A 23,597-nucleotide genomic window follows, 5' to 3' on the forward strand; every position below is an offset into this window, starting at 1 on the left:
TGAAGACTAGATTAGATAATCTTCCCTTTCAGTTCTATGATTATAGATTTCCTAATAATAGATAAAATTTATGTAGCATTTTAAGGTATGCTTTGATTTTCTCCATAACCTTGGAAGTAAGTGTTACTATTAGTTTACAAATAGGAAAACTGAGGCTGAGAGAGGTGAAGATTTGCTCAGGGTCACAGAGCTGCAAAGGTTGGTTTTTCTGACTCCAAATACAGTGCTCCATCCAATATACCATCTAGCTACCATTAAATCTGTCTTAAGTAGTTGATATAAATCTGCCTTGATCAAGCACAGATAAATCTGATTGGGAAGGATTGCATCTTGCATTTCAAGGGCCAAGAGGAAGGATTGGGGATTATTTGTTATTTGATTGTTTTTTTAAGCCCATCCTTTGTTGCCAAGATGAGGCCGCTACGTGTCTCGAGCTGTTTTCCGATAATTACAACTGGCTGGCGATGAATCATTCCCACTCTCTCAGCCAGTTTCCATTGTGACAGACAACTGGCACCTCTGAGATGCTTCCTTGCTTCCAGGGCAGTTTCTCATGGCAACAGCATTTTCCTTTGAAGAGAAGTGGGTAGATTTAAATGCCAAGAGCCAAAGCTAACCAAAAGATAGAGTTTTATTGAGAGGAATTTACAGAAACAAGAAACTGTGAAAAGTAACTTACAAAAACTCCAGGAGGAACAGCCCCAAACAATAAATTGTATAGGTGAGTGGTCCCAGAAAACACGGCGAACAAAATAGAAATAGACTTCATTTGAATAAATCCCTATTTACAAGATGAACATATCTCTACTTATGATTAAGATTCCTTTTTTACTTTGAAGCTCCAATATTAAGCAAGCATCACCAACTGAGCTAAAGCAACCTACACAGAGGCTGAAGGAATTGCCTTCCTCAACTTTCTTTAAATATCAAGCTTGATTTATGGTCTGGAGGAAGAAATGAATCATGATATTTCTCATCTTTTTAAATCCCAGAACACAGTGGACTTTAAACTGTTTTAGTTCCTTCCTATCTCTATGAACATTGCAAATTCAGAATGAGATCAATAATTAAAGACCACTTTGAGTACAACTTATTTTGGAAGTCTCCTTGAGCCTTTGGCTTGGGGTGCCATTCTGGGGCAATGATTCAGGAAAGCAAGTAATTAGGCAATGAAAATGGTGGGGGGAAGAGATGGCTTTAGATAATTAGAGATCATTAATAAGGGAAAAAAATCCTAAAAACAGAGACTTAGGATTCATTGATGTGATCAACTAGTAATTACCAGTTTCCTTCCCACTATCATCACCAAACTGTGAGAAAAAACTGTGAAACGAGGCAAGTCATTTCCCATCTTTGAGCATCATTTTCCACATTTCTAAAATGAAGGGCCTAGACTAGATAATGATTGCTAAAACCGTGCTGTGGAAAGAGCCCAGAAATGGAAATAATATGTCCTAGAATTCCAGCTCAGCTACTAATTAACTGAGTCTCTTGGGGCAAGGCACTTCATCACTTGGGGATTCAATGACCTAATCTATAAAGTAAAGAGGCTAAACTTGTCTTCAGAGAAATTAGACAAATGTAGGGTGGAAACTTAAGAACAAAGGTGAATTTTTTTTTTTTTGCTATTGTAGTAATATTGGGGCATCTTTATTTAAAAGATGAACCCAGGGCTTTTGCCATCCTATAATTGCCGGAAGCTCAATTAGGTGAAACAATAATTAGCCTGAAGCCCTCTGCTGGATCATGAGGATACTACAGCCTCTGGGAAAGCCTGAACATGGACATTTGGTTAAGTGTTGATCAAACTATTTGACTGGACTAGAGGTAGAATCACATGGCTGCAAAATTATGTACTACATCCGCTTGCTACTGTACCATATACCCTAGCTACTATATGTTAAAATTATGTACTACATATAATTATCATAAAATCAATAATATGATAGCTTATTTGTGGTTACCAAAAGCAGGAAAATGAGGCCATGTGAACAGCTGCTGTTATTACAGAACAACCTAGCCACTGACACTTTTTTCCTATGAATAAAAAGAAAATATTGTTCCCAGTATACTTAGTGGAGATACATTCTCCTTGGGGAAGAGTAAAGGGGTAAATCATTTTTAAAATCCTCTATTTCAAATTGATCTGTGAGATGAACACAGAGGCCTCTTAGTACAAGTAAATAGAGAAGCAATGACCAGAAGATATATCTTTAACCTGATATAGTGGGATGAACACTAGACCTGGAGTCACTTTTCCTGCCCAAAGGGCTATTCCAATCACTTCAGGCCAAAGGGACAGAACTGAGGGAGAACACCTCAAGAATTGGTGATGTCAAGTTATTATTAAATAAAATAAAATTAAAATTAAAAAAAAAGAATTGGTGATGTCATTAGAGATTGGATTTAGGAGTGAAACTTTTAAAAAGTTAGGGTAAGGGTAAAGGGAGAAGAAACAGGGAAGAGCCATATCAGGCAAATATCTAACAACTCTTTAAAACTTAGAGTCTAAATAGAGACAGAAACTTAAATTCTGGGTTCTCTAAGCAAAAATTCCAAGCAGGGCCTGTTCTATCTTGGTTAACTAACTGCTTAATAAATTTGATCTCCAGAGAACTGCGTCCCATTTCTTACATATGAACTTTTCATAGAAGAGGTTGGAATGTATCTTCCCTAATCCTATAGGATCATTCTTAACTGTTCATTATTTATCCTCACTAGTACCTGTCAATTAGTTAAAGGCAATGAATTGTACCCCTCAGCCCAAGAGCAGTTAACTCCTTAAGTCTGAATGGCTTGGCTGATGAACCAGAATGTTTAGCTTGAAGGCATCATTTTACAAGATTCACAACTTCCAGATGCCTAGGAAAGAAACTTTAGAGGTGGTGGTCTGTCCAAGATCTTCCTTTCCAAGTTCCTACCTGTGGGAGTCAACCAAGGTGATGATAACTTCAACCAAACATTAATTAAACAAAAGTAAATAAAATGACAGAGAGATAAAAAGGTTACAGATCTATCAAGTTTCCTTGAAGGACATTGAGTCCTACCCCCTCCTTTTACAGATGAGAAAATTGATACTCAAGTAGGGGAAGTGATTTAAATACTAGGTATAAATGACTTGTCCAAGAACTCACGAATAGGAAGCATCGCAGGGGGAGTTTGAAGACAGACCCTCTGATTCCAAAACCAAAACTCTTTCCACTGGATTTAGCATTGGAAAGATAACTGAGAGCCCTTGACTGGGCTGCTTTATGATGCTCTGATCTGAAAGAATCAAAAAACACTTTTCTTCAAGCCCCTTTTTGTCCAAGTCAAGTTCCTTTCTATGCAAACCTGACAGACCTTGCACTGGAACAACCAACTCCCCCTGATGGGGAGCAGATCCCAGCAGCACTGGTGCTGACACCCACAGACCCTGTCCCTCGAGAGACAGTGGGGCAAAGATCTCCACAGACCACACCACCCTGGGAACGGCTCACACCTGTGGACAAAGACACAGCATCAGATTTCTTAGCCCATTTGAAGCAGATTTCCACTTAACATGTTTTATAGTCTGATCAATTCTTTTCACAATAGGATGGTAACATTGATGGGTCAAAAGCAACAAATGGACCAAAAGCAACTTTTAATCAGTTTGGGGGAGATAAGTTCCGTAATTTGGGGGAAGATTAAGCTTCCTAATTCCACTGAGCACAGTCTGATATTAATAAGGACTAGACCTGGAGAAACTGCCAAATGAAAAAATTCTTCCACTAAACAGGCTGACACCTTCTTTCCAACTTCTAGCCTTAGAGAATTCCCCAAAGCCCTTAGAACTTAGGGTCACACATTGGCTGGACTTGAGCTTAGTTCTTCTTGCTTTGGCCATATTTTATCCACTAAATAAGCCTATGACAAGAGAAGCCCAGCATGACAAAATTAGTAGAAAGCTAGATTTGGAGTCAGGAAGAACTGAATTCAAATTCAGCCTTTGCTACTAGCCCTGTGACCATAGGCAAGTTATTTTTGAATCCCAATTACCTCATTTCTAAAATAGCCATCATAACTTGTGTAGTTCCTAATTCTCAAGGTTCTTTTAGGGTTCAAATAAGAGAATGTATGAAAATTACTTTGTAAACTTAAGAGCATGTATAAATTATTTATAAGTGAAAATTATAACAATGTAGCATAGTGTGTAAATTATAAGTGTAAGTTATTCAATGGAAACAAAATTTTGCAATGGGCTACAGTGTGTGTTCCTTATGATAGGTAATTAAGAGTTCATGTCATAAATCCAGAATTTCTGGGCCAGAAGCCCAAACCAAGTATTTCCTCTTTTGAAAATATGCTGTAAGTTTGGTAAGCTTCATATATATTCATGCATATTGTGCCTGGGACCCAGCAACAAGCAAGAAAATAGGGTTTGCAATAATCTAATTGAAATGGATCCTTCAGGTTTGAAATTGGAATAAATTAGACTTTACAGAAGCAAGGTAATTGAAGATTCTTCTTTCATTCTTTCTTCCTTCTCCTTCCTCTCCCCCCTCCCATTGCTAGGAGGCTTGGATGACAACTATAGAATGGCCCCATTTAGAACATTACCACCATGTGAAGGCATATAAAATACTTACATATGTTGACTGAGCCAACACCCTCGCACAACCTGTCCAAAAAAGGAGACAGAACAAGGTTAGAAATGGAATCTTCCATTTTTTAGTAGCAGGGAGATTCTCTGCATGTCCTTTGAAATTTTGAGTTTAATTTGTGGTGTGTGTGAGAGACAGAAGGTAGGGTGGATATCTATTCTCAGTGGAGTTGTACTTCATTGCTGTGCCATAGTCTCTTCTGGCATTTTAACATACAAGGAGTGATAATGTTGACAGAGAGGACTTTATAAGATGGACTCTCCCAGTGCCTTTCTTGCAAATCAAGTCAATAATCATTGCACATGTATTAGGTGACAGGGAAAGAGACAGAAATGAAAAACAGACCCTGCCTTTGAAAAGTTTTCATTTTATCAGTAAGACTTGAAGAGGCCCATAAAGCAATATAGCTTTGTGATTTAAGACAAATGAGGTTTCTTCTCTAGGTCTCAGTTTAAAAAAAAAAAAATGGAGAACATTAGACTAGGGAAATAGCTACAGTATAATAGGAAAAGCTCTGGATGTGGAATCAGAGGTCCTGGGTCTAAATTCTGGATTTCTCATGTACTGTCTGTGTGACTTTGGGTAAATAATTTCCTAGAAGTCTTAGGTAAGGGAAAGGGAGAAAGAAAAAAATTTGATGTGAATGCAGAAGAGTGTAAATGGTTTTACCTTTGTCTTGGGCAGCTAAGTGGAACAGTGAATGGAACACAGGATCTAGAGCCAGAAATCCCTGACTAACTTTGTGAAGTGAGTGAGTCACTTCACCTCTGTCTGCCTCTGTAAAATGAGGGTGATGATATCACCTACCTTCCAGGGTTGCTGTAAGGGTCAAATGCATCTCATTTGATAATTATAAATATTTATTTATGCATTTAATTTAAATTATATTATTTTATTATGTTTTTATTTATTATATTATATCCTATATCATAATATTATAACAATATTATGTTAGTGTAATATTATAATATAAATTATATTACAAATATAAATATTTATAAAGCATTTAGCACAGTGCCTGGCACATAACAAGTATTTAATAGATGCTTCTTTACTTCCTTCTTAATGGTCTAAAGCAGGGACTCTTAAAGACTTAAGGTCCACAGACCCACAAGGGGGTGTGGTAGCAATATAGTAGGACACCATCAGGCTCCAGATAGATATCATGGGATCTGGGTATTTATTTGGTGTGGGGGACAGTGGGAGAAGAAGGGAGAGAGGGAATTACATCCTTATTTCACTAACTTTTCATTGAAAGTAGCTATTTCCTTTTATTGTGAATTTTTAAAAAATGATTGTGAAAGGGGATCTATAGACTTCACCAAATTTAAAAATATTCCATAAAGATTAATAATCTTTGGTCCACTGGCAAAGGCTTAGCTGAGTAAAACTTACAGGGCTCTTAATAAACACTATTCCCTAAAGCCTGGCTTGAGAGAATGCAGACTGCTCTCCTTTTCTATTCCTCAGTTGGGCAGGGTGTAATAACTTCTGCAAGGAACAGAGCACTGAAGCATGGGACAAAATAAGGTAGAGACCCCTGCTAAAGGAAAGGAGTTGATGTGACCCAAGGTGGGGGAGATGCAGTACAAATAAGGATCTGAAATACACAAGAGTAAATCAACAAGAAGAAGCTGATTATGGAGTGACTTGCTATTTCCAAAACAGCATAAAGGGCTTCAGTCCAGAAAGGAACAGACCATTTTTTCCAGCCTCCTTCTTTCACACAAGAGGAAACAGAACCCAGAGTAATTGAATAACTCCTTCAAGGTCAAGACCTGGATTAGAATCCTAAAAGGAGCCATTATGATTCCCTGGATTAGCATCCTAAAAGAAGCCATTATGATTCTTTGTGGGATTTGGAGTTATAGGAGCTGGGTTCAAATCCTAGCATTGTGATTAATTATAGGATCTGAATTCAAATCCTGACCTGTGAATTACTTAGTTATGTGGCAAGTTGCATCATCTATATCAGCCTCAGTTTCCTCATTTGTAAAATGGACGAGTTTGGACAAAAGTCCTTCTATCTTTAAGTCCCATGACCCCTACCTCTCTAAAGATAAGATTAATGCTTTGTGTTTTTTTTTTTTTAACTGAACCATGGAGATTAGAATGCCTCCTACTTTCTAACTCCTTTTTAGGAGTTTTCCAAGTTCAAATAATAAAGACTGAACTATATTGATATAAATCCTATTCGTTGTCATTTATTTTCTGTCCCTAAGTCTGTCCAGTTTCTTAGATGTATGTCTGCTTGTCCATAGAAACTACTAAAGAAAGGGAGTGGCTCATTGCACTTGAAGTCAGGAAGTTCTAATCTGACCTTAAACACTTACTAGCTGTAAGATCTTAGGCAAGGTCTGTTTGCCTTGATTTCTGCAACTATAAAATGGGAATAATAATAGCACCTACCTTGAAGGGTTGTTGTGAGGATCAAATGAGCTAATTTCTGTAAAGGTTCTTAACAGACTATCTGGGACAGAGTATATAAATGCTTATTTACTTCCCCTCTCTCCACATCAATCTGGGAGTTTTCTGCAGGTAAGTCTCAGGCTTCTTCCTCTATCTGAGTTCTTTTCCCATTCTAGCTCTCAATAGGGAGAGATTGAGGGTAAAGAATGGGAATGTGGATATAAGATGAATGGGCAGAGTGAATTTGATTTCAACAGGGGAGCAAATATATTGGAAATATTTCCTTGGATCCAATTGATATCACAGCTCAAGGCCCAGATCTGAGAAGGTCAAAAAATTAGTTCAGATGAAGAGCTAGGAAATTTGTGTGTACTTGGTTTCCTGTAAACCTGCCTTGCTTTGCTCAGTCCATTCAGTTGAAAGGAATAAAGTTTCAGATAATTCTGGTTCCTGGAGAGGCAGTGTGGAATAATTTGCAGAGAGAGAGAGACAGTCTTGTAATCAGGAATACTTAGATTCAAATGCTGCCTCTAACACACACCATACGGGCAAATTACTTCCCCTCTCAGTGCCCACAGACAACTCTATAATTGTGGCTTTGCTTCATTTGAAGGAGGTTCCCTCCTCTCATCCCTAGAACTTCTGAGTGCTCCCACCTGTTCTCTTCTCCTTCCAGCAGCTTCCTGTAGGTGGCAATTTCTACATCCAGTCCCAGTTTCACATTCATCAGCTCCTGGTACTCGCGCAGCTGGCAGGCCATGTCCTGTTTGGCTTTCTGCAGCGCTTCCTCCAGCTCTGCCAGTTTGCATTTAGCATCATTCAGAGCTGCCTCGCCCTGCTGTTCTGATTCTGACACTGCAGCCTCCAGCTTACAGCGCTATGAGAGGAAAGAAGGGAAAAAGCTAAAATGATCTTGGTTTTTTCTGATCAAACAGGTACAGTAGGAACATAGCACCACCCTATGAGAGCAGGAGAAGCCAGCTTCAGCAGCACACTGGCTCTACAGAGTCACTCCTTGATCTGAATATGGAACAGAAGATGTAAGGGGCAGGAGCTGATGAGGGAGACCACCCTTTGGTGCCGCACCTCCTAGCCCCCTGTCTTCTCCACTTCCCCCTCTGACCTGCTGTTTGGCATTCTGCAGCTCTGCCGTCAGCCTCTGGATCATGCGGTTCAGCTCATTGATCTCCTCCTTGGTTCTCCGGAGATTCTCTCCCTGCCGACTCACAGTGGCCTTCATCTCCTCACACTGCAGAGATAAACATAATTGTAGGTTGCTGAAGACACATGGCATCTTAGATAGAGTTCATCTCATTCACACTCCCTCAAATTACAGATAAGAAAAATTGAGGCTGAGAAATAAGTGGTCTCCCCAAGAACACACCACATGACAGTACCATGAAAGTAATCTAGGTCATCAAGACATAGCTTTTTCACCCACCCACCTCTAAGACACTTGTCCATAAAAAACTACCAAAGAACTTAACTGTGATCACTTGACTGAGGTTTTCTGCAACGGAGATAGAAAATTTGAGCCTAACAGTGGGTTTTGTACTACGCTAGACCACTGCTTCTCTCCAACAACATGGAGAATCAATAGGAGAATAGGTAGATCTAATTGTTCTCCTTCCTTCATCCTCCAATAAATTGAACTTCAGAGCACTGTATGTTTGAACATGTGAACTTTCATCTTCTCAAAGTATCTGTGATATTGAACCCTACCAGCCCTGATTCTGAGAATGCTACTTATAGATCTGGCTATAATGCAGTAAAAGTCTGATGCCTTCCCACCTGGCTCACTTGCTCAAAAATATCCCCTGAATCTTTTCCACCTCAGTTTCCTGAAGACAATGGAGATAGATCCTCTCACCTTGCTTCGGTACCAAGACTCAGCCTCAGCTCTGCTACGGCTGGCGATGTCATCATATTGAGCCTTAATCTCAGCAACAACAGAATCCATGTTGAGCTCCCGGCTATTGTCCATCTTCACCACCACAGAAGTGTCTGAGATCTGTGACTGGAGTATCCGAATCTCCTACAAGAATGGACAGCCATTACTCTTCCCTTGTAGCGTCTCTCCCATCCCCTTCTCAATTGTTAAACTCTCAGCTGATGCATACAGAGCCAAAAAGACAAGCTCTAAATCTTGAGTTTTGGGGAATAAGCCTTAAAATATCAGATAAACTGAGGAAGAGCTGGCTGAAGAGTTACTTGGTCTAATCATGGCCAAGAATCATGATTAGATATCCTGGTTCCCTGGTCCAAACAGACAGTCCAATGGAAGCTTCCTCTTCTGAGACTTGGATGATTCCAATTGGCTATCTGTGGCTGATCTTGATGTATCAATTGTTGACTAGATTTAAGGTTCGGGATTTACTATTTTGTTTGTTTCTACTTTAAGAATGAATAATCCACATCTTCCTAGATGGAACCTTAATTGTTAGCATTGAGGATTATCCTAAAGATCAAGTTATCTACTTGATAGATAACCATGTTACACATATGTGAAGAAGCAAACTATAAAAATATGCTGTGCTTGTAGCAGAAAGAGTTCAAGTAAGACCTAAAGGGGAACTTGCTATTGGCAAGGAATGTTAAGACTTAATACAAAGCTTGTTTTACCTCCTCATACAGAGCTTGAAGGAAGTTAATCTCTTCCATCAGGGCCTCAGTATTTGCTTCCAGGTCTGCCCTCCGAAGGTAAGCGCCATCTACATCCTTGGGAGGGAGAGCATAGAGGAAGTCATTATTCTTTCTCCTTCATGTGTCTTACTTTCACCTTTTCTTTCTGACTTCAAGAGCCAACATCCTTGTTAGCTAACCCCCGGATTACTGGTAGCCTTCCTGCTGGACCTCTGGCTCTTTCTCCTCTCATAAGCCTTGCACTCAGCTCTTAAAAGTTATCTTCCAAGAACAATGCTCTTCCTTTACCCAAAACCAGAATCTTTTTTTTTTAATTTTTATTTATTTTGTTTTTAATTTATGAAATAAAAAAAAGCATTTTTATAATTTTAAAAAGAGAATTGTACATGAAACTGTAAATCTAAAAACTGCAGAACTTGCCATTTCTTTTAAATATATAATAAAGTTATTGCATAAATTTCTTTTTTTTCCTTTTTATCTTCCCTCTTCCTACTTCACCCCAGAAGTGGCTATATTAGACAAAAATATGTGTGTATATATAAATGTATATTTACATATGTATATGTACTTATATAATATGTTGTATAACATATATAATATACATTATATTACATATATGTATATTTATATACATATACATATATAAATCATTCTGTACCTATTTCTATTTATTAGTTCTTTCTCAGGATGCAGATAGTATCTTCTTTCTTATGTCCCTTTGTAGTTAATTTGGAATATTTCTTCTCTAGAATATTTTATTCAAGTTCCTGAGTCTCACTTTCAAGGCCTCTCCACCCATCAATCCCAGCTCATTGACCTTGTTTTTTGTTTTTTGTTTTTTTAATGACACGGGTGTCAGAAATAAAAGGTATCTCAGAGAAACATTGAATAATGGAATAAACACTGTACTTGGAGTTGGAAATATGGACTGCAACCCCAGTTCATATATTTATTACCAGTCTAACCTTGAATCAATCAGCCTTGAAGGGCCTCAATTTTCTTCTCTATTAAATGAGAGAGTTGGACTATCTGAGGTTCCCTTGTGGAGACTGTGGAGTCCAACCTTCTCATTTCATAGATTGGAAACCTGAATCCTTTTAAGGAGAAATCAATTAATCAAGGAAAGTTCCAAAGTTGCAACTAAAGGCCATTACACCAGGCTGCCCCTATCCCAACATGGATTCTCTGCTCAGTTATTCTCCACCTCCATTCCCCCCCCCCCCCACACACACACACCCCTCCCCGAGCCAAATTGAACACTGCTTTCAACATTCCCCATTGTAGCTCCTCTCCTAGGTAGAATTTCTGGTGATGTGAGCAGGACCTTACTATCATAGGATGGTGAGAGCTTGCTGATTAGTGAAAGCTGTTTTCCTCATATCTAGAGAGATATAACTGCTATCCTGCACAAAAGTCTATAACAAAGCTACCAGAATTTGATTCCCTGGAAAATCTGATGCATCATTCGTCACTCAAGAGTGAACAACTCATTGTGGATCCATGCTACTGTATAGACAATCATCTCACTCTGATCTTGATTCTGATCAAGAAATCTTGGGAGAGATTTCTGACCAAAAAACCAAGACCTCTTTTTTTGACTCAACTGTCTGCCTTTCCCTTTGCCTATCTATCCATTGCATAACAATATCTTAAAGGAAGTGGCTAATTTTGACTAAATTTGTGCATGATTGTGTATAAAATTATGCCCTAAATTTGACTCAGGGGCTAGTCTGTCATTCTGGAAAGGAAGCCACTACAAACTTCTCAAAAGAGACATCTTAGAGGACTATAATTCACAGAGCCACAAATAAAGGACAATACAGACTATAATTGACTTAGATGACCCATATCTACAGCAATTCAAAATAAAGTGAAAGAAGAAAATGTCAGCCATTTACTCAGTTGTTACAAAATGACAGTCATTTGGCATGAAATCAATGATTTTCAGTGTTCAGTAAATAGAGTATACCCAAGGTCCTAAATGGAGCCAAGGAACAATATAACCTCTTCTGTTTTCTTTATTTTTCCCTCAATCTGAATAATGTCTGCTAACAGCTCTGTATATAGGGTGATAATTTAATCATACTTCTGAATTCAGATTTCTCCTTATAATGAAATTTAGTTTCTCTGAATGAAGGAAGACTTACCTTCTTCAGGACCACGAACTCATTTTCAGCTGTAGCTCTGAGTGCTACCTCCTCTTCATACCTATAGAAAGAGAACAAAAAGGGTAGGAAAACCTAGGGCTATTTCAAGCTGAATTGCCTCAAAATTGAAAGAACAGGTTAAGCCTCACTTAATTTCCATTTTTACAAATTTAAAATGCCAAGAATTGAGTGAAAAGATCATTTTGGGAGTCAGGAGCTTTATACACCATCTCTTTGGCCCTCTCTGTCCTATTCTGAGAGGATTAATATACATGGCCTCCAAAATGTCTTTAAGATCTAAAAAGTCTATGAAGCTCAACTGCACAAAAACCCTATTCTTTCTCAACTTCCTCATTCCCAGTACTATCCCCACTGACTTGAATTCTTGTCCTCTGATATGAGGATGACAAGAGAGGAATCCATGCTAATCTGAAGAGATTTTTCCATACTAAGTCTGCTGCCTTTTCTCACAAAACATGGAGGTGAATGTGAGTTTAATTCTGCTCCACTTGATGTGGAAACACACAAATTTCTCAGGTTGGCAGCAAGGTCTACTACAGTTAAATGGCAGGATATGGATATCTTGGGTAATTTTGGCTGCTACTGTAAAACTTAGCTCTAGAATTCTATCTTTCCCAACCTAATAGAGTTGGGAATAACAAAAGTAGCATGACCCAAACAAGGATCTGTTGTCTTTCTCTGATACCTCAAGGAGGCCCATGCAAAGATCTACATCTATCTCAGGAGAAAGAACAGCTAGTTCACAATAAAAAAACAATAGGTGGAATTTTATTTTGAACTTCTACAAGTTTTATATTTTATCCTCTACAGGATAAGATTATTAAAGAAGGGTCAGGAGAAGAGGAAAATATGAGCTAAAAAACAATAAGAAAACAGTATAGATAGGTCAGGAATAGCTTTTGTAAAGAAAAATTTGGGAGGCTTCCAGGGGTGGGGTCAAAATAAAGTGAAGCCAGGAACTGGAAATTGTGAGCAAAATTGAATTCAACTTTGAAGAAAATTTAAGTTCAATTTCCAGGCCCAAAACTAGTCTAAATTCTACTTTCATGTTGTAAAGATCAAGAACAATCAAGTATGTAAAAAAAATTTAGGAAAATCCAAAAGAATTAGGGAATGGAACCTAGAGATGTAGATTAAAGAAGAATAAAGGAAAAGTTAGTTGGCAAGACAAGGCAAGATGAGGAAGAAAAGATAACTATTAGAGGGCCAAATTGATTCAGTGGGTTGGTAGATGGAACAAATTGGGCAAATAGATAGGTTGATGCAAGACTGAAGAAGAGGTGGATTTGACTATGGAATTGCTGAGACTAAAAAAAAAGAAGTTGAATGGAGATGTCAAGTCATGGAAAATTTTTAGCCACGATATTGAGGTTAGGGTTTGAATCTTTATATGTAGTTCAAAAAGAAATAAAAAAAGACTAAAAGATTTTGACCCATAAGTCTATATTTCTACCACAGTCAAGTTATCTGTGTTCCCAGTGCAGGCTGACTTAGGAACTTGAAGAAAACTTTGTCACTCTCCAGATTGTTATGAAAAATTAATGTGTTTTTGAAGGAAACAAGAATGAGGCTTCAACAGAAAAAAAAGTATCTGATATAGAGGAAGGAATACTTTATACTGACAGGATGGGAGAGAATAGAAAAACATTACAAAGATGAGAAAAGGAAAGAAAAGGACAGCTGTTCAATTACAACTTAAAAAAAGATATGAAATTCTTCTTGAAAAGGAAAAATATTCTGAGGAAGCAGAAATTGTTTGTCTTCCAAAGACTGATGAAGTCAAGCCAAGAAATTTATTAGATAAGAGAACATATATTAAGGGTCAGGAGAAGAATAAGTGTAAGAGTTAAAAATTTTATGCTTAGGGGTACCAAGAAAGCCTATTATCAAATAGCCTTAATGATGATGATGAAGATAGTAACAGAGCAGTAATAGCTGTTGTAATAGTAACAGTAATAGAATAATGGTAACAGTAATAGCAGGAATAGTAAAAATAATAGCAACAATAGTAATCATAATGGTAATAGTAATAACTACCATTTATGTTGTTTTCAAAGCAATTTGCAAATATTATTCCATTGTATTGTGTCCAAAATCCTAGGAGGTAAGCATTGTTATTGTCTCCATTCTACAATTGAGGAAACTGAGGCAGGCAGTGATTAAGTGATTTGCCCAGGATCACGCAGCTCATAGGTGTCTGCGGCTGGATTTGAACTCAGGTCTTCCTGACTTCAGGGAAAGCATTCTTTCTACTGAGACATCTAGCTGCCCCATAACATTTAAGATTCTTGTGAATCTTATGGCCTTTAGAACATTAGTTTGACCATTTAGTTTATAGTTGTGTGACCTTGGGCACACAAAAAATAAAGAATTTTGAATGTTGCCTAAACCAAATTAAAGTATAACTGACAATTTAAAAAATAAAAATGCGATACAACTTAGATTATGTTAATTTGTGATTTTCTCAGTCAATATGTAGCCAGCTAAGATGTTTCTATTTTATTTCAACACCACTGATCTAGCAGATGGACAACAGGCCTTAGAGGCAAAAATCCTATCCCTGGTACATATGAGTTTCTCAATCTCTCAATGCCCTGAACAATTCTCTAAGACTGATCTGCATTGGTAGAGGAATTTTCTTTCTCCAGGTTTTCTCTATACCAATGAAATTACAGGAAAGTCCCTATTCTTGTCTTTAACCTCTAAATTCCTCCTAAGCAAACCTCTAAGACTGTAAATTATAGAATAGTGGCAGGTCTTCAGTGTGGGGAGGTCATTCCCTATTGATGAAATCAGAGGTCCATTTCAATAATGTGGAATGTTTCCAGTCATCCATATGGCTTCAAGAAATCCAATACAAATTAGATCAAATGAGAAGAAAAAAATTTGACCACCATTAATATAATGGACAGAAAACAGTTAAATCAAAGGAGGTAACTGCAACTCTAACTTCTAAAGCAGCAGGGGCATTTAAGACTCATTTTCATCATTTTAAATACTTCACAGTAGTACATGAATTACTAGCACATCATTTTACCAACTTGTTCTCAGATGCATGCCTTTCTTAGCAAAAGACATCACATATGTATTAAATGAAAACACTAAAGACCCTTCCAAATATAAATCAATTGTATGTTATATACTTTATACAAAGCATTCATAGCTTCTTTTTATATATAGATATATATGTGTACACACACAACAGACATAGATATATAATATATAATACACATATAACATATGTGTATTTATGAAATATATATTATACATATTCATGAAAAAATTAAGCTATTGTTTGAGAAGCAAAAAAGGTATAACCCCAAAGCCCCAGGCAGGTATGGGGGTGGGTGTAAAAAACAACTTGTTATTTATAGTACTCAGTAATTATTGAACACCTGCCCAAAGGCATTATAACATGTATACTCTCTTTAGAGATTATCACAAACCTTTGACTGTGTTCTATATTCATGACTTATTCATGTGGCACAAATTTATAAAATAGACTTAAGTAGATTGTGAATTCTAGGATATTTGATATCCACACAGAAAATTTTTCTATTTAAAACATACCACCAAAATAATAATTCCAAGATCAAATTATAGATTGAGACCATTTTATATAGAGAGATATAAATGTATAAGCATATTATACATTAATACATAGGCATATATGTGTATATGTGTGTATTTCTTTCTGTGTGTATGAACATGGCCAATTTGGGAATTTGTTTTGCCTTATTATACATCTTTATATCAAGGTTTTGATGGTGTCATTGTTTGCTTTCTTGATTGGGATATAGAGAATACAGGTCTTAAAAGAAATAAAATTTAATTAAGATACAATAAATTATATTTTTTTAGAAAGACAATTTACATCCATTATTATCTCTCCTAAATTTGACTCTCACAACTGAAATAACTCAACAATGACACAACTTTATTTGATAAGAAATGACTTGATGGCAAGAATTATGCATTATAAACTCAGTATTCTTAATGAAATGGTAACTCCCCATACTAACCTCAACATATCCTGGAGAAGACAGACAACAAATTGTATTAGAACCAGAGTCTCATCACAAACACAATTATTATTATTATTAGAGACATTTTCTGGTCATAACAACTACCCATGAAAATTTCAGAATGATATTTGGATGTAACAATACCAAATACTTAATCTCTGAGCTAAGGCATCTGGGTAGTATGATGGATAGAGTGCTAGGCCTGATATTAAGATCTGAGCAAGGATGAAAGGAGGGAGAGAAAAAGAAACAAAAGGAAAGAGGGAGGAAGAGAAGGGAGACAGAAGGGAGAGAGTTAAAGAAGGAAAAAAAGAAAGATTCTTTTTAATATAAATCCTTTTTAATATAAATTGATTAAATTAATTAGATAATTATCAAAACATCTTGTTTTGGAATTTTTCATTGATTGGCTCTACTTGTTTAATCAAGGAAGTGAAACTTCCATGTTAAGTATTTAAGTACCCTTCAACACTAATATATACTATTCCTGCTACTAAGCATTTGATTTTGTTTCGATTAGCCTCTATAGTATTAATCTATGTTGTTTGTAACTGCAGGTCCCATATCCTCTGTCTAGAAGTTCCCCAAAGACAGGAATTATATAGCCTTCGCTTTCTACATTTCCCCCAAATGCTCAAAAAGGGGCTTTATGAATAATGGTGTTTTAATGGGGGGAGGCAAATTAGTGGGCCCTCCTTTGTCCTATATAGACTCAGACTAAACAACATGGGAATCACACATTGTAATTTGGAATCAGTGACTTGGATCTTCACATTCCCCTTGTATTCTATGTGGACTCTGCCTGATTGCTATTTCATAAAAGCCTCTTGACAACTTCCCCACCCAACACTCACTTCTTCCTGTAGCCCTCCAACACCTCTTGCATGTGGTTGAGCTCAGAGGACAGACGTCCACTATCAGTCTCAACAATTTCCAGCTCCCGCTTCAGAGTCTCTGTGTAGCCATTGAACAGGGGCTCCATGTTGCTTTGGCAGCATCTCTGGTTCTGGTAGAAGTTCCATTTGGTCTCCAGCAGCTTGTTCTGCTGCTCCAAGAACCGAACCTGTAGCACCAGAGAGAAAGATATCATGGGAGAGCCTGTATCCAGCTATTTCAGTTATATGGCTTATATATCTTAATACCCTGATTTTCAGTTTCTGTAAAATGAGAAATTTTGGCCTAAATCATCTCTAAGGACTCCTAACTATAAAATTCAGATTTCTAGAAACTGGTCAACTCTCTGGACTCTTGCCCCATTGCCATTGCCATTGCCATACTGATAAATGAAATAAATACTCTTGGTACTTTTTGTTCTTTTTGATTACAAGCAACACAACAAATGTAAACTACTATTCTTATTGTAGTTGGAAGACTACAAGAATTCTGGGTTTCTCTCACCCCCTTGACTTTAATTAGGTGATAGGTTCTATGAATCATTTCCACCAGAATAACCTTATTTCTTAACACTGAGCACTAGAATTTAATTTTCCTAAGACAATTCAACTACCACCACCATCCTTTCTTTTTATATCATCAGTGATAGAGTGAAAAAACTCATGTTTAGCTTCAACCCAATTGAATGAAAGGCCAAAACTTGCCTTCAACCTTCAAATCACAGAATGTGCTACAAAAGCAGAGTAAATCTGTATATCATAGATTTAAAATTAGAAAGGAACCTAGAAGTCATATATTCCACCCCTTCATTTTACAGATACAGAAACTGAAGCCCAGGGGAGTTGAGATGATTTCTGGGAAAGTAGCACATCCAGGATCCAAACCCAGAATCTCTTACTCTGACTTTGACTAAGAAATATCTGTGGGGGCAGCTAAGTGGTGCAGTGGATAGAGCAACATCCTTGAAGTCAGGAGGACCTGAGTTCAAATTTGACCTTAAACACTTAACACTTCCCAGCTGTGATGCTGCACAAGTCACTTAACCCTAATTAATAGCCTCAGCAAAAAGGAAGGGAGGAAGGAAGGAAGGGAGGGAGGGAGGAAGGAAGGAAGGGAGGAAGGAAGGAGGGAAGGAGGAAGGAGAGAGGGAAGGAGGGAAAAGGAAGGAAGGAAGGAAGGAAGGAAGGAAGGAAGGAAGGAAGGAAGGAAGGAAGGAACGAAGGAAGGAAGGAGGGAAGGAGGGAAGGAGGGAGGAAGGGAGGAGGGAGGAAGGAGGAGGGAGGGAGGAAGGAAGGAAGGGAGGAAGGAGGAAGGGAGGAGGAAGGAGGGAGGAAGGAGGAAGGAAGGAAGGAAGGAGGGAGGAAGGAAGGAACGAAGGAAGGAAGGAGGGAAGGAGGGAAGGAGGGAGGAAGGGAGGAGGGAGGAAGGGAGGAGGGAGGAAGGAAGGAAGGAGGAAGGAGGAAGGAGGAGGGAGGAGGGAGGAAGGAAGGAAGGAAGGAAGGAAGGAAGGAAGGAAGGAAGGGAGGAGGGAGAGAGGGAGGAAGGAAGGAAGGGAGGGAGGAAGAAGAGAGGGAGGGAGGAGGGAGGGAGGAGAGGAAGGGAGGGAGGAAGGGAGGGAGGAGGGAGGAAGGAAGGAGGGAGGAAGAGAGGAAGGAAGGAGGGAGAGAGGGAAGGAGGGAAGGAGGGAAGGAGAGAGGGAAGGAGGGAAGGAGGAAGGAAGGAGGGAGGAAGGAAAGAGGGAGGGAGGAAGAAGGAAGGAAGGAGGGAGGGAGAGAGGAAGGAAGGAGGGAGGGAGAGAGGAAGGAGGGAGGAAGAAGGAGGGAGGAGGAGGGAGGAAGGAGGAGGGAGAGAGGAAGGAAGGAAGAGGGAGGGAGGAAGGAGGGAGGGAGGAGAGAGGGAGGAAGGAAGAGGGAGGGAGGGAGGAAGGAAGGGAGGAGGGAGGGAGGAGGAGGGAGGAAGGAGGAAGGAGGAAGGAGGAGGGAGGGAGAAAGGAAGGAGGGAGGAAGGAGGGAAAAAGGAAGGAAGGAAGGAGGAGGAAGGAAGGAAGGAAGGAAGGAAGGAAGGAAGGAACGAAGGAAGGAAGGAGGGAAGGAGGGAAGGAGGGAGGAAGGGAGGAGGGAGGAAGGGAGGAGGGAGGGAGGAGGAAGGAAGGAAGGGAGGAAGGGAGGAAGGAGGAAGGGAGGAGGGAGGAAGGAGGGAGGAAGGAGGAAGGAAGGAGGAAGGGAGGGAGGAAGGAAGGAACGAAGGAAGGAAGGAGGGAAGGAGGGAAGGAGGAAGGAAGGAGGGAGGAAGGGAGGGAGGAGGGAGGAAGGAAGGAAGGGAGGAAGGGAGGAAGGGAGGAGGGAGGGAGGGAGGAAGGGAGGAAGGAAGGAAGGAAGGAAGGAAGGAAGGAAGGGAGGAGGGAGAGAGGGAGGAAGGAAGGAAGGGAGGGAGGGAGAGAGGAGGAAGGAAGTGAGGGAGGGAGGAAGGGAGGGAGGGAGGAAGGGAGGGAGGAGGGAGGAAGGAAGGAGGGAGGAAGAGAGGAAGGAAGGAGGAGGGAGAGAGGAAGGAAGGAGGGAGGGAGGGAAGAAGAGAGGGGAGGGAGGGAGGGAGGAAGGAAGGAGGGAGGGAAGAAGAGAGGGGAGGGAGGGAGGGAGAGAGGAAGGAAGGAGGGAGGGAGGGAAGAAGAGAGGGGGAGGGAGGGAGGGAGAAAGGAAGGAGGGAGGGAGGGAAGAAGAGAGGGGAGGGAGGGAGGGAGGGAGGAAGGAAGGAGGGAGGGAGGGAGGAAGGAAGGGAGGAGGGAGGGAGGGAAGAAGAGAGGGGAGGGAGGGAGGGAGGAAGGAAGGAAGGAGGGAGGGAGGGAGGGAGGAAGGAAGGAGGAGGAGGGAGGGAGGGAGAGGAAGGAAGGAGGAAGGAAGGAAGGAAGGAAGGAAAGAGGAGGGAGGGAGGGAGGGAGGAAGGAAAGAAGGAAAGAGGGAGGGAGGGAGGAAGGAAAGAAGGAAGGAAAGAGGGAGGGAGGAAGGAAAGAAGGAAGGAAGGAAGGAAGGAAGGAAGGAGGAAGGAAGGAAGGAAGGAAGGAAGGAAGGAAGGAAGGAGGAAGGAAGGAAGGAAGGAAGGAGGAGGAAGGAAGGAAGGAGGAAGGAAGGAAGGAAGGAAGGAAGGAAAAGGAAGGAAGGAAGGAAGGAAGGAGGGAGGGAGGAAGGGAGGAGGGGAGGGAGGGAGGAAGGAAAAGAAATATCTGTAAAGCACTGAGCTCAGTACTTGATAATTGCCTGGCACACAGTAGTTGCTAATTGCCTTGTGCAATAGATGCTTAATTAATGCTTGTTCTCTTTTTTGCTTTACTCAAGGGTTCATGGTTCTAAAACTGGATAATTCTTCAAGGAGATACAGCACACTCTCAAATTAGCATGTTGCAAGATAGGGTATGTTGGGAGGAGAGAGAAATTCAGGCAAAGTACTCTAGAAAAATTCGACTTTTAATTTAGGGCATCCTGTCTCTAATAGTACCTATGTGTCCTTGGGCAAGTTATATAAGCTCTATGGGTGCCATTTTCTCTTCTGTATAGTAAGAGCATTTGACTAAATGGCTTAAAAAATCCTTTTATTTCTAAATTAAAGCTCTTAAGGATTAGAGAAGGTTTTTTGGAAGAGATGTCATCTAAGCTGAACTTTGAAGAAAAGATGGATTTCAACACATGGAGATGAGTAAGGGATGTAGCTGTGCCTCTGAGTATATGGATATCTTTCAATAAAAAGGGAAAGGGAAAGCTAGTTTGGGGATTCAATTCTGTGGATTCCCAAATGAAAAAAAAATGGATCTTTTAAGTGTATAGAGCTAAGTATTTACACCCTAGTTGAGAAAGGACATATGTAGTAGTGGGGAAAGGACATATGTAGTAGTGGGGAAAGGACTAAGCTTGTACCTAAAGGACCTACATTTGAATTCTGGCTCTTAAACTTACTACCTGTGTAACTTTAGGTAAAATTAGACAAAGCATTTTCTCTCTCTGAGCCTTGGTTTTCTTATCTTCAAAATGATTTCTAAATTCTCTCTAACTCTAAATATAAGAGATTAAAGACCCTTGATAGTACCAAATTGGATTAAGATATATTTCTCTCCTTCCAGGGACCCCTTCCTGAAAGGATCCTGGACCCAGAAGTGTCCTCTCTTAAAATTAGAAACCAGCAAACTTTGTATCTCTCCACTCTCAGGCTGTTGTTAATTCCACTTCCTCAGGGTAGGCAGGGAGCAAAAGACAACCATTTTCCAACAAGGAGGAATCTCATACAAATAAAATTGAGCTCCAAGTTACAGAAGGAAGGCATTGTTGTAGATTATAAAAATTTATTTGGATCATAAGGTTGTGAATATAGAATATGAAGAAAGCTTAGAGGCCATCTAGTCCAAACCACTTCATTTTATAGATTTGAAAACTGGAGGCAAGGTCTCTCAGGCATTAAATAATAGTGAGAGGACTTGAACCCTGAGCCTCTGACTCCAGACCCAATGCTCTTTCCCTTGTATCATGCTTTGGTGTATGTGTTTTTGTGAAATCTCTTATCATTAGAGGTTCATCTTTTCATCTATCCTTCTGGCATAAATGCAAACAGATCAATCCCCATCCCTCCACCCCTGTGGGGACATGCATTCTCATGTAGGCTCTATGCCAAAGATATAGACCAGAACACACCCTCCAAAAGGAACTCCTGGCTCAGCAGCATGATATAGTAGGAAGAGCACTAGACGAAGCCACAAGACTGGGGTCAAATACTAGTTCTGTTATGTTTCCCCTGAGTGACCCTAGACAAGTATTATATGACCTCCACCTTAGTTTCCTCACTATATATTGAGGAGCTTAAACTGGATGACTTCTAAGGCCCCTTCTTGCTCTAAATTCTCTGCAACTGTGACTCCTTCAGCTTGGGTCATGAAAGCCGATTGTTAAATTTTCATCGTGAGCATTTCCACTTTAAAAATGGCAAATCCTACAAACTAAGACTTGATCTATTAGAATTTCTAAAAATTGTCTAGACTTTAGAAAAATATGCATTTCTAATACTAAATTATTTATATTAATCATGCTAAATAAAATTTTAATTATGTAGATAAATTTTTAAATGTTATGTTATTATGTTATTCATTTTTTTCTCTAAAATTCCTTAGCTGATTGCTAAGCATTTACCAGTGTTCCCAAACGATAGGCCTCTGGGATCTAAAGCTATGTATACGCAAACACACACATCATAACAGAAAGAAATGTTAACCTATAATTCTCAAAGAAACCAAAAAGGTACAGGTGATAACAGATAAATGTATGATGTGGAAATTCAAAATCCTTCATGACAAATACTAAAATCATCTTCTAAGAACTATTCTTGAGAGGCAATGAAAAGCCAGCTTGCTCCTCCCTGCTTCTCAGAACACATTTTTCCTACCTCTCACATATTACTTATGCTTTGTTTTATACTATAGCTATTTGCATGCATGCTTGGGCTCCCCTACTAGACTATAGCTATATCAGTGCCAGAGGCCAGCTCAAACTTTATATTTTTCGCAGAAGAATATTGTATATAATAGGCTGTTTAGTAAATGTGGAGTGAATGTATGAATGCTTAGGTTTACAGCATCAGTTCTTAGATAGATAGAACCAGTCTGAGGAGAGTCATCTATCTTCCTCTTCCCACATCAATTGTCTGATGTCTCATGATACAGGTATGGAGAAAGGAATTACGAGTTTTCACATTAAAGGTCTTTCTTTCCTAGTGCCCTTAAGTTTTCCTTAAGAATATTTATGGAAATAATGATCAATTTCATAGAGAAATTAAGTTTGAAGAGATGGTAGTATCTGATGAGAAGGAGAAATCAATGTTTGCCACATAAAAAGATACAATGTGGTTAATGGGATATTAGAGAAAGTCAATGTGTGTACTTTCCATCTGTCCATCCTCCTGGGTCCCAGGTGATCCCAGACCCTGAACTCACCTTATCAATGAAGGCAGCAAATTTGTTGTTAAGGCACTTGATCTGCTCTTTTTCCTCATGCTTCACACATTGAGCATTGGGGTCGATGTCCAAGTTGAGTGGGGTCAGAAGGCTTTCATTGATGGTAACAGATGTAATACAGGGGGGACTGGGCCCACACAGGCCCCCAACTCGGTAGCCAAAACTGCCCCCACCGCGCAGAGGGCGTCCACAGCCTACAGAAATTTGAGGGGGCCCTACAACACCAAGACTCCAGCTGCTAAAGCCCCCAAGTTTCCTGGATCCCAGACCCCCAGGGCTTCCCCCTCGGTAGGAGAGGGCATTGCCACTTGCTCGACCTCCAAGTCTAGGAACCACAGCTGAGCAAGAACTGAAATTCTTGGTTCCACTCTTCCAGCTGATGTGGGAGGACCGGCAGGCCATGCTATCTTCTTAGGTGAAAGTCCCTCAGAAAAATGAAATCAGGAGAGAAGGCAATCTGACTTGTAACCTGCCTCAAAAGCATCCCTTCCTTTTATGTGCCCTGGAAGGGGGCTCAGACAACATAAAAGGGAAGGGAAAGTTGTTTCATGCAATTTATGAGCGTGGGATTCTCCCACTCACCTGGCCAGGAGCAAAGCTGAAACTTGCCCCTTTTTATAAGTCTATCTGAAAGACCCTAGTTACAATAAAAATTACCCCTACCTTTTCAACCCCACATGCCCTGACATATCTATTGAACCATTAATATACAATCATCCCCTGTGAGTGGGCAGAGGGTTATTTTCCCACATAAGCAAGTATAGACCTAGCCTAGGAAATGGAGAATTGTCAAGAGTTGAAGGGTCCCCTGTACTAATCTGGGAGAGACCCAGTCCCCATTGATGTT

The 23,597-nt window shown here is 39.7% G+C and overlaps 1 protein-coding gene across 1 annotated transcript; it reads right to left on the reverse strand.

Annotated features, from left to right (window-relative positions):
• Nucleotides 1-613: 613 nt before the first annotated feature.
• On the reverse strand, nucleotides 614-23,152 carry LOC127564485 (keratin, type II cuticular Hb5-like). Its single transcript, XM_052001044.1, has 9 exons — nucleotides 22,730-23,152; nucleotides 16,725-16,933; nucleotides 11,825-11,885; nucleotides 9,657-9,752; nucleotides 8,905-9,069; nucleotides 8,158-8,283; nucleotides 7,691-7,911; nucleotides 4,611-4,642; nucleotides 614-3,481 (listed from the first exon to the last, which is right to left on the reverse strand). The coding sequence occupies exons 1-9, from the start codon at nucleotides 23,150-23,152 to the stop codon at nucleotides 3,324-3,326; spliced, it is 1,491 nt and encodes a 496-aa protein (XP_051857004.1). The 3' UTR covers nucleotides 614-3,323.
• Between the last annotated feature and the right edge of the window lie 445 nt (nucleotides 23,153-23,597).

Source organism: Antechinus flavipes, chromosome 5, assembly GCF_016432865.1.
Source record: "Antechinus flavipes isolate AdamAnt ecotype Samford, QLD, Australia chromosome 5, AdamAnt_v2, whole genome shotgun sequence".
Lineage (NCBI taxonomy): Eukaryota > Metazoa > Chordata > Mammalia > Dasyuromorphia > Dasyuridae > Antechinus > Antechinus flavipes.

Bases quoted from the DNA above. Each gene is read 5' to 3' on its own strand.
- LOC127564485 (XM_052001044.1), bottom strand. From the start codon at position 23,152: ATGGCCTGCCGGTCCTCCCACATCAGCTGGAAGAGTGGAACCAAGAAT. The intron at 16,934-22,729 runs GTGAGTTCAGGG...CTGGTGCTACAG, and splicing joins TTGCTGCCTTCATTGATAAG to GTTCGGTTCTTGGAGCAGCA. The intron at 11,886-16,724 runs GTGAGTGTTGGG...CTCTTTCTATAG, and splicing joins TTGGAGGGCTACAGGAAGAA to GTATGAAGAGGAGGTAGCAC.